The sequence below is a fragment of the Serinus canaria genome, chromosome 1 (assembly GCF_022539315.1).
Source record: "Serinus canaria isolate serCan28SL12 chromosome 1, serCan2020, whole genome shotgun sequence".
In the NCBI taxonomy this organism is placed as follows: domain Eukaryota; kingdom Metazoa; phylum Chordata; class Aves; order Passeriformes; family Fringillidae; genus Serinus; species Serinus canaria.
Window position 1 is genome coordinate 43,120,988 of NC_066313.1, and position 15,632 is coordinate 43,136,619.

Consider the following 15,632-nt stretch of genomic DNA (forward strand, 5'->3'; position numbering starts at 1 on the left):
ACTATTGCCTAGTAAGGCCTCAGGAGTGAGGACTGACTTCTCAGGTATCTATATGCAGGTTGAGCCAGTCACTGTGGCAATAAAAAACAAGAGAAGAAACATGAACATTTTAAGTCTCTATTGAGATAAAGTAATAATTTGAGATTACAAATTTCCTGTTCACTCCACTGATTATAAAGAAGCACAGGACAACCTCTGCACTATGTCTCCCATCATATGTTTTACATCCAGAGATGTGTTCTTGGCCCACCACTTGTGTCGAGCAATACAAGCTCAAAACAGCAACTAGTAAAGTTACAGCTTTAATAAACAACAGCTTATTTCTGTACTGCATCCTCTTCAAAAACATGTGAGAATTAGCAGAATGACTTAAAACTTCTGCATCTGTACTGTGAAGTTACACGATGAGCTACCACAAATTCAGAACTGCATAACTCAAGCAGGGTGGGTGCAATGCACTGTTTCAAGTTATTCCTACTATCTGCATTAACAGTAATGCCCCAAGGTTCCAGCTAAGATCAAAGTCCAACTATATCACAGAGTACAGATGTTCATAATAACACTTTGCAGTGGACCAAAACATGCCACTGCAGCACCTCAGGTTGATCCTACTCCCAGGTGTATCCTGTGTTTTTCTATGTGGAGATGTTATCTCCTGAGGGAAGGGCAGCAGTAAAGCATAAATGCTACATCTAAGCTGCTGGATATTTCCCTCTCTAGGGGACCAGAAGAGCAGATCATAGAATCATCAAATGTCTTGGGTTGGAAGGGACCTTAAAGATCATCTAGTTCCAACTCAGATAACTGAGTTCCTTCAGCTACAGCTTAGGCTTAAAGAAGCAGATCTTGCTTCGACGAATGTATAAAATAGACATGGCAGCAGAGAGGTGTACTGGTTTCCAAAGATCATTTGGAAAGTCATGGAGAAAGCCCAGACAGATATGCACTACACCACACTGTCTCCCAAACCAGCTACTAAATCCAGATCTCTTATTTTTCACAGACAAGTTGTAAAATTGGGCACATACTTATGCAGCAGTGCCAACAGCCAGCATCAAACATCAGTGAGCAAAGCCATGGGCTCTCAAGTGCATGGTCTTGAAGACCAAGTAGGTCTCTGGTAAGTCTTACAGAACCAGGGGGTGGGGATGTAAGGGGGAATTCTGTTGTATTTACTCACATTTAGATCACCATACAGGTATAGAAGTGCCAAGGGGAGGGAAAGGAGGAGCAGTTCTTTCCCCTGCATTGTGAAACAGTAACAGACATGAACTGAAGTGACCCTTAGCTGCTGCTGAGGTCTCAGCTCACCATCCAGTGAATCCACTTTGCTCAATACAACCTACACTATCTGTAGTCACTGCTTTACAAATTACCTCACTGTCACTGTGACTGGCAGGGGAGGGCTTATTTTCTCCAGTGACAAACAGCTGATGTTTGCCTGTTTCAGAACCCTGTGTTAGAAAATATTGTTCAAGTGCTGAATTCCTAAGCAAGGTGAAAAATGCATTATTTAAAATGTGATTATGTTCCTGAATTGCACAATATTAATGTTGCTAAAGCTACTTAACGCTTACACAGCTAAAGCATTTACATAGCAATTTGATACATTTTAACTGAAGTTTTTAATAACTGTTTCTAGTCATTCAAGAATTTGGCAAATTTGGACCAAATGTTTCATTGGTTTCCATGTGCATATATCACTGATTGCCCATTCAGCCTTTTCTTCTGCATGACTATAAATTTCTGCTTTTTATGAAGATCTGCTCTTCATTTGGTCTCTCCTGTTAGACAAGGTGCATCTCAGTCAGATTTCATTTGTGTTTTCAGTTTGGCAAGACCAATGAGACATTCATCTCTCCATTTTCTCCTGGCATCCAGGACTTTTGGAACAACTGGGATTTTTTCAGACAGTGCCTGGAAGAGAAAATTTAACTTAACTAAATTTCATAATCTGAGTGAAAAGGTTTCACCAGCATTTTTTTCCTGCTTTCCTTGTGTCAGACCAAGTCACCATCCACACAAATTATCATTTAGGCTATCACAAGAAATAGGTCACTAATTCTTTCGATGAGTGACTGGAAAGAAACCAACCTGTATGGGAATAAAAATGCTCCCACTTGGATAAGGTTATCCTAAATGTGGCAATAGAGATGACTACAGAAACAAGAAAGCATTAGCCTCTTCCCTCATTTGCTCCACACAGTCACTGTCACTCTTTGATGACAATCTTTTCTTAAGTAGAAAGGAGACACCCTGGCCATTTATGCTGCTGAAAATGTGTTCTGAACCAGATTCTTGTGTGTGGTTCCCCATAAATGCAGTGAGGGATATCATGTTTATAAAAATATTTTGTCTTAAGAATACCAGTTATTATAAAAATGACAAGGGAATACAGGGAAAAAAGCATTTCTGAGTGCACAAAGTTGTCTTAGAAGTGACAAGGAAAAAAAAGTTGTTTTGAGAGTGGAGAAAAGATGACCTTGTGGTCTCTTTTTGAGAAAGAGACCACAAGGTCATCTTTGCCAAAACAGGACCTGAGGTCTTAGGCTTAAAAGTGTTGAGAAACTGGGTAAAACATGGACCCACTACCAATGACTGGCAAGCTGCAGTCACTCCAGAAAAAAATCAGAGGGAGGGACAGAGGAGTAAGGTAAAAAATGCTTAATGATTTACTCTAACAGAGGATCTCTGCAAGCTTATCTTTGGCACTGAAGACTGAAGATAATAAAGACACAGAAGCAGGTGTTGAAGTGGAATCCAGCCTTCTATAAAGAAAGCCAAACTGTTTCATACCATTTAAAAGCTTCTGATTATGAATTATGCCAAAATTATTATTGATTGTAATTATAAGCAGTCTATGTTATTTAAGCATAAAATAATGTCTTTCCTCAAAATGCATTAACATAAATAGGAATACAAAATGTTATCTTCCAGACAGGCTGCCTCCATATTTGGAATTAATCTCTGACAGCTGATCAGAAATTATTCAACCCCTACACATATTCTTAGTGAATCATTTAAAAAGGCACCTTTTGAAAAGGCAGAGTTAGGAAATGACAATACTTCAGCTGATTCCTGTGGTCATTCAAAATGACTATGTAGTGACTATAAACAAACTGTGGGCTTAGAAATGTTACTACATAAACTAGATCCCAATCCAGAACAGCACTTAAACACATTTTATCTTTAAACATGCAAGTAACCTTACCAGACTGCTCACATATGCTCAAATACATGTTCTGTTAAACATGTATTTGCACACATGACAAACTGGAACTCTGGTTTGTAAAGTATAAAAAGAACACCTAGAAGAAAAAAAGCTACAGGTTCATGCAGAAAGATGGAGCAGGAGGAAGACACAGGATGAATATTCATGTAGGTAAGGAGGCTGAGAATAACATAATAAGAGGAGGGAAGTGGTAGGAAATAGCATGGAGGATTAAATGCCAATAACCCACAGCTGTTAGCAGCTGACTCCTCTGTCTGGTATTAATGCTACTAGTAATAATGTGACTGCTAGTTCCCTTTCCCAGGATGTATTGTCCAAGTGCTTTCAAAAGGAACTCACATGCATGCTGTACTGATCTCTTCCCTTAAAGTACACATTTACACAATAAATACAAACTACAGATACCTCCAGCAGTAAACTGAAATAGCACAAATGTTGAAATAAAAACTAAGGTTCTTTGTTCTGCATGTCACTGTTTTTATCAACTCCATATTTACCTGATTGACTTTCTGCACAGTTTCACCTGAAAATTCTGGAACTGGCCCAAAGGTGTTCAGAACAAGTTTCATTCCTTCAGCATATCTTTCACAATAACTTGAAACACCTGAAAATAAGAGTGAAAAGTTACATTTCAACAGAAATTCCTAGTTAAAGTCAGTAAGGCTGCCTGTGCTTAAGCAGGCAGAGACCCAAAAATAAGAAACCCAAAAAATGGTCTGCTCTTATGATTAAGACACCTAATGGTCATCAAGGAAAAATGGATTCTATCCACCCCATTTCCATTAAGGTTCACAGAAAAATTATTTAGGATACGGCTGCATTGCAAAACCAATGAATGTCACACACCATCTGAAAATGCTGTGTGAGGGTGTAGTGCACGGCCATGAATATACCTGTGCTTTGTTACTTGTGACCAGAAAGCTTCCCTGACCAGGGAGCATGAGGAGAGTGCTCTCACCTCTCCTCCCAGTCAGTGCGTGTCATATCTTGAAGCATTCCTGTCGTGACTTCCATTTATTAACCCGGAGTGTATCAAGGACAACAGGGCTCAGGGGGAAAGTGTCAAAGGCAGTGGAGACACAGGTGGCCTCCAGTGAAGGAAAAAGGCTAAAGGAGGAACAGATGGATCTTGCAGATCAGTATCTTGCAACCCCTTACTGGGGTTAGAGATGGGGATTTGGCTTTTTTAACCCTCTCTGATGGCTGAGCGCTTCTAGGGGGAGACAGGATTCAGCTGACAAAGTGGAGAAAAGGCATCTTTGCCAAAACCCTGGCCCATCTAGTGAGAAAAACCTTATATCAGGGGCAAGTGAGGTGTGTGGGGATGGCTCACACAACTGGAGAGATACACGCCACAGGAAAGACAAGGAAGGGGTGTGCTTTATCTGTAATGGGGCAGCTCAGATCTGTGGAGCTATTCCATGGGAAGGGCGACTGGCTGAGTGAGAGCCTGTGGACAGGCCAGTAAAGCACAGCACCCTCCAAGAGGAGGAACAGTCCATCTTCATATTCAGGAAGACAAGTACACGTAACAAGAGATTTGCTTGGATGAGCTCCAGTACAAAAAGCTGACATACAGCAGGTGGAAGCAGGGACAGTCTGTAAAGAAGAAGTTGAGAAACACCACCTAGGCATGTAGGAATGGTGTCAGGAAAGCCAAAGATCAGCTCCAATTGAAACTTGCAAGGATGTAAGGGACAACAAAATGGACTTCTACTGTTAGTAATAGCCCTTATTGTTACTAGCATGCCTTTGCAAATCTGCTTTCTACCGTACTTTAAAGTCAGTCAATGCACCAATGTCATCACAAGATCTTCATATGACTGAAGGCAAATATTGCACCCATCTTCGAAAAAGGTAGAAAAAAAATCACAGGCCAATCAATCTCTCTTCTGTCCCTAAGAAAATCAAGGTGCAAGTCCTCTTGAATAAAATTCCTGGACACAAGAATGACAGAGTGATTGTGACAATCAGCACGTAGTCTCCAATGGTATAAATCATGTCTAACTGACCTTGTTGCCTTCTGTGATTAAAAAACTGTTTGTGAAAAATAGGAAAGTAGTGGATATCATTTACCTCAACTTTAGAAAGGCATTTGCCATGGTCTTTCATGATATTCTTGTATCAAAGTTAGGACATTAGGGTCTATCTGTCTGGACAACTAGATGGACAAAAAATGGGTTGAACATGTAGGCTCAGAAGTAGTGGTTAATGGATTGCACTCCACCTGGAGGCCAGCAAAAATGGAGTATTGCAGGAAACTGTCCTGAGACCCATACTGCTTAAAAAAACATGCTCATAAGGTTTGTGAATAGTATCAAACTGGGTAGGAGTGAGAGCTAGAGGGGTATGGAGTAGATGATACATTGAAGGACAGGACTGCCCTTAGAAAGGTTGGAGGAATGAGCCAATATAAAACTTTAACAAGGACATATGCAAGTTCCTGCACCTCAGAAGGAAGAGCTCCTTGCAACAACACTTGTGAACTCCAAGAACTCCTGGTAGAGGCAGGCAGCAAGCTGCACAGGAACCAACAGTGTGCCCTGGCAGCAAAGAGGGCCAGCAGCCTAGGCTGTGTTAACAGATTGAAGTTAATTAACAGTAGACTGAAGGAAGCGATTAACACCCTTTACTCAGCACTCATTAGACTGCATCTAGAATACTGCATTCAGTTTGAGACTCCCCAGTACAAAAAAACACTGACAAAACAGAGCAACTTCAGCAGGAGCCACCAAAATGGTGGGGGCTAGAGCACTTGTCCTGTGAGGAGAGGCTGGGGGATCTGGGTTTGTTCAGCCTGCAGGAGAGATGGCTGTGGGGGAACCTACCAGCAGCTTGCAGTGCTGCAGCAGAGCCTGTGGGTAGATCAGGGAGCACACAGAGCCAGGCTCTTTACGTTTGTGGGACAGCAGAAAGACAAGGGACAACAGGCACAATTTGATATGAGGGGTTCAGACTGGACACTCAAGCACTGGCACATGTTGCCCACAGAGGTTGTGCAGTCTCCACCTCTGGGGTTTTTCAAGACTGTATGAAACCCTGAGAGCTTGCTCTGACCTCAGGACCTTCACACAGGATCTGTGAAGCTCTTAAAACACATGGTCAGAGAACCTGAGAACCAGCTACCAGGCAATGATGGGTAAAATGGCAGCCAAGTAGACCTTGGCTGAACTACAGAAAGACCCAAGTTCCACCAGCTGCAGTAGGAATCTCTAAACAATTATTGTTGAGGCACTAGAGAGTATGAAATCATACATGGACCGAAAAGAGAAATCAGTCACTTAGCCAGACGTATATATCTAGTAGACTTTTTAGTGCCATTAACTACCACATAATCAAGAAAGGATAAGGATAAGCCTTTCCCAATCAGGACGTCAGGAACTGCATCACAACAGTAAATAAGCACTGCTTGTCTGGCAGAAAACAAGCTGACACTGATAAAATCACAGAATCAACTAGGTTGAAAGAGACTTTGAGATCATTGAGTCCAACCTATCACACCTATGTGTATTATCCTGATGATCACCCCAGATCTGAGAAGTAATGGACATCCACTAAAGGCTTCTGAAAACCACAGAGACTGAAGAATTTGCATACTTAATGCTATTTTTATTTGCTAGTTATCAAAGCAAAGAGGAGAAACATGGGAAAGACAGAGACAAGCAGTTACAATTACTAACTCTTCCATGAAGACTCAGGATATCATACAGACTGAGAAGCACGAACAAAAACTTCCCATGGTCTTATCAAACCACAAAATGCAGGAAATATTAGTGGGTAGGCCTGACTATCACACAAAAGAATGCAAATCAGGTCAAGAGTCATAAAGTGATCTCTTTCCTCAACAGTTCCCTGGAATGCGCTACGGTATGATATCAATACCTTAAAAGTCACACCTGTCTAACCCTAAAATGGCTGAGGCTGGGATGAATGAATGGAAACCTCTGACTACTGCCAACTTTGTATCATAAACCACAGACTGCTAAACACGCCTGAAATCACTGAAGTGCAGAGTTTCTGAAAGGCCTCTGAGGTCAGCAGGAGGATGGAGAACACTCTTGTTTCTGGGCCAAAGAAGAACTGACAAAGCCTCAAGGAAGTACTAAATTTCCTTGAGCACTCTAAACTCATGATGACCATCAGCTAAACAACTGAAAGGACAGAACAGCAGAATATGTCCATTGCATAAGAGCAACATAGAGAGATCTGAGAATAATCCACTCTTTTAAAAATGGACTAGAAACCTTTTCCAGTATCTGAAAGAAGGAGGAGGCTCTGAGAAAAACCGCAGTCTTGTTAAATAGCTTGCACCTATATTTGGTGGCAAGAGTGTGACAACCAGCATCCAGTTAGTGTTTCCTTGTGTTATCTACTCATGGAGCCAAGAGTGTGACAACCAGCATTTGGTTAGTCTGTTTCCTTGTGTCATCTACCCATGGAGCATATGCATTCCTAGAATACAATCTGGCACATTCCAGCTTTCCCCAGCACATGAAGGAATGACAGCTAGTCATACAGATATATTGGTTTTCTAATTATACAGAAAATTTGTATTTTGATCAATTTTCTTGATTGACACACAGCCAGAAACCTCCAGATTGCCTAGTGGGTTTCAAAACATCCCTGGCAGGAAATGAGGTTCAGGAAGAGAAGAATTACTGTAGGATGTGGAACAGGCTGTGATATCATCCTATCTCTTAACTGGGGGGAAGAAGCAGAGACCACCATCCACTTCCATAAGCACTCTGGAAAGGACCACTGGTTATCAGGGTTTTCTGACCATACCCTGCCATTAGCATAAGTGTTTGCCTATTACATTTTAACAGCTGGGCTCACAGACTTCAGCACCTGAAACCAACACAGACTGACCTAATGGGGGTATGCTATCCACATGAGCAATCCTGGGAACCCAAGACAATGCTTTACAAGACTCATGCACCAGCCACGAGACAAAGATAGTTACACGCAACTTACTCATGTAAGCTTTGTCTTTTAACAGTGAGAAGTCTGAGCAAAAATGTTCCCACATGCATAAGTAGAAATGACTGAGGAAGAAGAGTGCTTATTTATTCTGCCAGCAGCTGTTGCCAGCTGGACAATGACAAAATAAACAAAGGCTACTCAGTCAAATATAGCAATTCAAGCAAATCCCCATGAGCAACAGGCAACAAAAGGAATGGTAAACTGAGCAATGTCAGTTATCAATTATTCTGGTATTTACCCAGCTCACACAGGTCTATGACACTTAGACCGAATAGTTAAGATTTGGTACTTTTCCAAAAGTCAATGGCAACCTTTCAAACATCTGGTAAGCTTGTGCAATAATACCACAGATCTGAGTACTTTTGATTGTGGCAGTAATGAGAAGGTAGACTAGAAGAGTGTGCACCAGAAATCTTTCTCACAAGCCTCAGGCACATTAGTATCTTGGGAAAGCTGAATGCTTTGACATGGCTGAACCATTTACCTGCTGAGTATGAACTCCTGAGCTGGACATGGCCTTTAAAGCTCACTCAGCCAGCTAGACTTGGAAATCAAGCTCCTACTGGCAGTTCACCTACTGCTCGAGTGAATCAGAACAATTTCTGGGTGGGTGTAGCTCATCAATGCAGCAGAGACGTGCCAAACGCAGGCTGGGTAGCACAATTCACCCACTGCGTGTAATGTACTAACGAAAAGAAGCCTTACGCAACGTCAGCAAAAGAGGAAAAAGTGAGAAAAAACTTAGGGGTCTAGAGAAGAGCAGCAGCATTAGCACAGCTGATATCAACATTGTGGCTGACATGGTAACGTGCAGGCACATATGCTACATGCCAAGCAGGGGGTGAGCACTGCAAAATCTTTCAAGTCTCAAGAGAAGTCAGTAGACCAAAAGTTCAAATACACCCACAATCTCATTCAAGGATTAAAAAAATCAGTAGTTCAAATTAATAACTTAAGACAGTTCTCCCAGTGTGAAATGCAATTTTAATTTGATTCCAGTAATCGGTATAAACTGATTGAATGCCTTCTTGAAGCTGGCACTTGAGCAATGGGGAATATTGCTGAAAAAATCACTTTGCTTTTCAACTACAAACTCATAGCAAATATTTGACTCCAGGCCTTTAGACTTAGAAGTCCTTTGGTTCAAGGGTCAGGGCTGTTACAAAGGTGGATAAGAAGAGCCCTTGGCTGGACCATAGGGACAAGAAGGCAAACAAATATGACAGAATCTCTTTAATCCTTGTTGATACTACCGAGGGAGCAGCTTAAGCTGAAAGAATTAGCATTGACAAACAGTGTGAAACAGACAGGAGCACCTGGGAGATGGAAAAATAGCAAGATGGTAAACGGGGTTGATAAAAACAACCATCTCTGTGAGGGCCACTGCTGTGCCCACACTGTGCCTCATTATCTCCAACTGGAGAAGAAGAATGACACAAGATGCATCTGGGACAGAGAAAGAGGATGATAGCTTCCTCTCGTCTGTGTGGTTTGCTGGCTCCCTGTCTAAACCTTCCCCTTTCTTGCACACGCTCACCTAGTCAATGTTGGAGGAAAGGGGCCATGGGAGGAGGCAGATGTTGCAGCAGGCAACTGAGAACTATGAATACAAAACAGAAACACTTCCAGGAAAGGTAGGAGTTTCCTGAATCTTCCTTCCACCACTTAGTCACAGCTATGGCAGGGAGTGAAAGAAGAAAAATGAGTTACAAAAAATTCTAAGGGAGCAGTATATGCAGGATTATAGAGATGAAAAGGGGAATACTCTATCTTCCTTGAAAATCCCAAACTCTCTCAGCATTTCTGACTTCTACAGTCTAGTTACAAAAATGTATTACCACAAGGTAGACAAAGGCATTAATTCAAGGTTCTTTAGCTGCCCATATTTATCTAGGAAACACAAGGCTCCAATAATGGAATAAGCTGCTGTTTATTCAGTTTCGATGAGAGTCCAGGCAGTTTCCAAAATGGCTAATGAACTCTCCCACAAGAATTTGTTCTAATAACCACACTTAAGGTTTGCAGATCCTTACCTGAGAACTTGCACTGGTGTGGTGCAAACATAGTTACTGCTGCAATGCCTGTAGTCGCATGAACCAAGATGAACACAGTACTGATGAAGGAAAAGGAACTCAAGACAGATATTTAGCTTAGAAACATGCATTAAGTGCTTCACTGCCCTTAAAGAAGACACAAGTGAAGCTCTTAAGGAGGACAATGACTGTAGCAGTAGGAAAAGAGAAGTGAAAACACAACAGTATAAAACGTAGTATATTCATGCATTATAGTTTGTTAGCAGTTTAAAGTATCAGCTTCTTGTATGCTGTCTAATCCCTTTCTCTTTATAAGAAAGGCAACAGGCATGAGGGCTGAAGGATACAAGCAAGCAAACTCAGTAAACCAGCCTAGGAACACTGAGACACTTGTGAGAGAGAATGAGAGTCAGGAACAAGTGTCACCAGCATGGACAGGGAACATGCCAAAGAGAGGGTGCTCCACCATACTGAGTATTAACTTGATGACTTTCAACCTGATGAGCAGCATATTAAGATACTGTAATGACTCAAAGAGAGGAGGCATGATGGTCAAGCCACTGATGCAATAGCATCAACAATTTGAAAAGACTGGGGTGGGGTTGACTTTAGCACATAAAATCTAAGAAGAGGCTGCAGTGAAAGATGAGCATGGATGATAACAGAAAAAAAAAAGGCATATTTTAACAGAAAAAAGGGAACATCACAGGGGAATCTGACATGGTTATATTATGTTCAAAGAAACAGAAGTCCCAAACTTTTTTTAATGATAGAGGGATTACATTTCTAGACATTACACCTCCAAGGGCAACTTTCTAAATGCAATCCTATCTTCATCAAGGGTGTGTCTGAATACAGATGCATGCTCTGAGCTAGGGTGTGAATTCACAGGACGTTTTGTACACTACATTAATTGCTATATGAGTTCACTTACGGCTCTAGTCACACAAATACTTGGAACTACACTGAAAAAGTGGTAACACCAAAGAAAGTTTTATTCTCGTTCTGCCAGTGTTACCATCCCAACAGCAATGCACAAGTATTTCTTCAGGCCTGCTGTGAGCTAGACCAAGGAATTACACTGAGTAATTATGAACTGCTTATTTTCTTAGATCAGTTTCAAACTTGGGATGAATTCCTCAGTCTGAACCACTTGGTTATCATTTCACACTCTTTCATTAATGCATCAAGACACTTTCTTTGGGAACCATCTATAAGGACTTGAGGAATAAAGCACAAATAATTCCTGTGAAAAACCGTATGTTCCTTTCAGAAAGCAGAGGGAGCTACTTTACACCTAAGAGCCCATAGAAGGAAACTGGTGCACAGCAGCCAGTATCCTGAAAAATTCACACCTTGACTTACTGCATATCAACTCTTCCATATAGAAAAGCCCGGCAGCTCCACAGAGGCAAACAACAGTTCTAGAAGGGCTATAAACTGCTTTCTTCAGCCTATTGGGAAGGGAACTGAAGGCATGTAAACACATATGAAATATATGGTGAGTTTACAAACATTAAAAGGGTTTGTATGATTATATACCACTGTGATACTCCATCTCAGAGCATCCTTTTACAAGTATCGTGAACTAGGTTGAGATATTTTATTATCCTAAAATGTAACACATAGACTGGACAGAAAAGAAGGCAGTCTTCCTTTTCTTGGATGTTACTACCTTAGACATTCTCACATCAGCTGCCCAGCTCGCAGTACAAAAGCTCCTGAACTGGGTTAAAGCTTGGTTTGCTCCCTGTACATCAACACTGAAGTAGCGGCCATAGCAATGGAAATAATCTCTGCTCTTGAACCAGTCAGCATATCTGTTTGGAATAATTCTTAGAAACCACACCTGGCTATGTCTTGCCCAACAAAACAAGTAACATTTCTTCCCTCTGAACTATGACTTATGATTCTCCACTCTTTCCTTCTCATATTTTGTGTTTTTCAATCATTCTGCCCCTATCATCCAAAACCAATTCACCTGGCAGGTGCTTCCTAGGATGAGCAAGTATTCTCTTTCTGTAAGAGAAACACAATTTTGGTCATGAAGACTCATTTCTAGCTTACTGGATATTTGTACCTTCTTTATGGGGACCATACATCAGACCAAATTTCCACATAACTCCTATAGACACCTGTATGAATACCTCAGTGAGTGACAGGTAGAATATAATCCTGTAGTGGTGTTTATATAAATACAGGAGAGAAAACAGTAACAAAGATCTTTCAACCTCCCCCCATCCTGCTCTTCTGCTAGTATTGGCAGTTTAGATCAAGTTCCAAGTATAGCTCACTAAATAACCTACTAAGAAAATAACTGATCTAAGCCAATTGTGAAATACATATGAAGAACTTTTGCTGCAAACCTGTAAAGCACAGGATATTATAGTCTAGCCTTTGCTTCTACAGATGATTGCTTGCAAGGGCTTGGAAAAAAAAGAAAAAAAAAAGAAGAAACCAGATTTTTCAGGAAACAAGCAATTAGGAGATACAATCTCACTGAGTCTGGACCATCTTCACTATATTCACAGATTGCCCAGTACATATACAGGTGGGATGTTGTGGCTGCTAACATAATCCCACAACAGTAAACAGGCAAACTGACTGTAGTGAAGTCTACTGATCTTCTTTGTAAGACTTAACAGCACTTGTTGTGATGTTGGCATAGGAAATTATAAGAGGACAAACTCAAAATCTGAAACAGATATCAACATCAATTTTATTTGATGAAATCAACAATCAACTTTATATTATTATGCAGTATGCTTTTTTCCCCTCCCCAAAGCAGTTTCCTTCCTGTCTGTTGCAATTCAGTCCTCAAACTGTTGTTGCTGTCTCTGCTCCTTTAAATTACTTGACAGTGTCATTTTATTCCATGTTCAAGGCTGTTGGCTCACTGCCAAATAGTCAGCATTCCTAATATTCGTGCATTGATTAAATGGTAACCTGAAATGGCCTAGATAATAGGTTTGATAGATCATTTATGAATATGGAGGAAAGGATGCAAGAACTAACAGAGACAAAAAGTGACAATAGCCCATAGCAAGTTCAGGGGAGGATCTTGATGTATGCATCCCACAGGGAAAGAAGAAACACTGATCTCAGAAAAAATAATTGGAATAAATTTATTCAAATCCAAACGTCACATCACCATAGCAAAACAAAACAAAAAAAGGGACTCTCCCTCTGCAAATAACACTATTTTCTCTCACAAGCTTCCTTCATCCTTCCTCACGGATTAACAAAGAGTTTAAGACCATGGGCAACTAATATCTTATAGCTGTAAAAAGGCAAGTGCTGTGAAGCTGGTGAAGCTGACAGGCTAATGAAAAGGATAGAGGCAGTTTCTTGTATCTACCTCTACTTCCTTCCACTAATAAAAACAGACAGTATTAGTACAAAGCATCAGAGAAGGGTTTCATAGAATTGTGAAGTCATTTAGGTTGGAAAAGACTTCTAAGATCAAGTCCAACTGTTAACCCAGCACTGCCAAGTCCACCAGCAAACCTTGTCCCTGACTGCCCCATCTACATGTCTCTTAGGGATGTCACACAGGGATAGTGACATAACCACTTCCTTGGGCAGCCTGTTCCAATGCTTAACAACCCCTACCACGAAGAATTTTCCCCTAATATCCAATATAAACTTTACCTGGTGCAACTTTAAGCCATTTCCTCTTGTCCTATCACTTGTTACCTAGAAGAGCAGACTGATCTCCACTTGGCTACACCCTTCTGTCAGGGAGCTGTAGAGAGTGATGAGATCTCCCCGAGCCTCCTTGTCTCCAGGCTGAACACCCCCAGCTCCCTCAGCTGCTGCTCACAGGACTTGTGCTCCAGACCCTTCCCCAGCTCCGTTGCCCTTCCCTGGACACGCTCCAGCCCCTCAATGTCTCTCTTGCAGTGAGGGGCCCAGAACTGAGCACAGGATTGGAGCTGTGGCCTCAGCAGGGTTGAGTACAGGGGGACGGTCACTGCCCTGCTCCTGCTGGCCACACCCTGGCTGATCCAGGCCAGGATGCCATCGGCCTTCTGGGCCACCTGGGCACACTCTGGATCATGTTCAGATGCTATTGACCAGCACCCCCAGGTCCTTTTCCACCAGGCAGCTTCCCAGCCACTGCCCCCAGCCTGCAGCGCTGCCCGGGGTTGTTGTGACCCCAGTGCAGAACCTGGCACTTGGCCTTGCTGAACCTCACACAATTGGTCTTGACATCCAGCATGTCCAGATCACTCTGCAGGGCCTTCCTGCCATCCAGCAAATCAACACTCCCACCCAACTTGGTGCCATCTGCAAATTTACTAAGGGTGAACTTGATCCTTTCATCCAGATCATCAGTGAAGATATTAAACAGGACTGGGCCCAGCACTGAGCCCTGGGGAACACCAATTTGTGACCAGCCCCAGCTGAATGTAATTCCAGTCCCCACCACTCTCTAGGCCCAGCCATCCAGACAGTCTTTTACCCAGTGAGCAGCCAGTTTCTCCAGAAGAATGCTGTGGAAAATGGTGTCAAAGGCTTTACTAAAATCCAGGCAAACAGTATCTTTTTCCTCATCCACTAAGCAGATCATCTTGATTTAGAGGGAGATCAGGTTAGTCAAGTAAATCCTTGGCAATGAAGAGGAGGTCCATATTATTCCACATTATGTGAAGCAATACTGGGCAACCAAAGAGAAGGTGGCACTGGCACAGAACTATGAACATAAGCCATCACATGTCCTGACATCAGCAATTTTGATTTAAACCAACTAATGAGAGCAAGAGCCTGAGTCACTCTGTGAGCACATAAACAGGAGCAGCTCTAGACTCAGACACAATGTATCTGCAAGTGCAGAAGTGAAGCAATACTTCTCATAATCCAAGTTACTGAGCCAGCTGACAAGGTGCTGTTGTGGAAATGGTTCAGTGCACAAGTGTACTGCAGCACTGCCTAGAAGATCCAGCAGCAGAGCAGAGCCTACCATATCAGGAACCATAAAAAAGCAAAATAAAGACACAGCCCATAATATAAAGAGCTAGTATTTAGGTGATCTGAACTTTTTGAAGTTCTTCAAAGTCTTTGCTCAAACCTTTGTGACACTGATCCATAATTTTTATTTCATTTTATGTAATTCACTTTTTATTTACCTGGGATTCACATATACTATCTAAAAGTATTAATTATGCAAGACAGATATCAAACTGTTACTTGACTGTTTTGTCAAGTCAGCTTTGTATGCACAGGATTTTGCTGACAAAAGCAATTTTATTTTACTCAGGATTTAAGCTTAAAGTACAGCAGCTCCAGGGATATTTACAAATTCAGCTTTGCTACAAATTCAGCAGCAGGGGGGTATTCATCTATAGAAAGTAATTTTCTGTTGACATTGGATTATCAGCTAA

General features: G+C 41.7%; 1 protein-coding gene and 1 long non-coding RNA gene across 8 annotated transcripts in view; one reads left to right on the plus strand and one right to left on the minus strand.

Annotated features, from left to right (window-relative positions):
* LOC127059219 (uncharacterized) overlaps window positions 1-15,632 on the plus strand; it is a 78,910-nt gene that overhangs the window by 28,449 nt on the left and 34,829 nt on the right. For 4 of the 7 annotated variants that reach the window (XR_007776836.1, XR_007776832.1, XR_007776834.1 and 1 more), the window contains exon 4: window positions 1,004-1,120. This is a non-coding gene — a long non-coding RNA (uncharacterized LOC127059219). Of the gene's footprint in view, window positions 1-1,003; window positions 1,121-1,830; window positions 3,700-11,636; window positions 11,712-15,632 lie in introns of those variants that run through there. The other 3 variants (XR_007776837.1, XR_007776831.1, XR_007776839.1) reach the window with 3 other exon arrangements.
* Window positions 220-15,632, minus strand: part of CRYL1 (crystallin lambda 1) — a 50,377-nt gene continuing 34,964 nt past the window's right edge. The window contains exons 7-8 of the mRNA XM_009102817.3: window positions 3,730-3,836; window positions 220-1,917 (exon numbers count right to left, since the gene is read on the minus strand). Of these exons, the coding sequence (XP_009101065.2) occupies window positions 1,804-1,917; window positions 3,730-3,836 (221 nt within the window). The 3' untranslated portion in view covers window positions 220-1,803. The remainder of the gene's footprint in view (window positions 1,918-3,729; window positions 3,837-15,632) is intronic.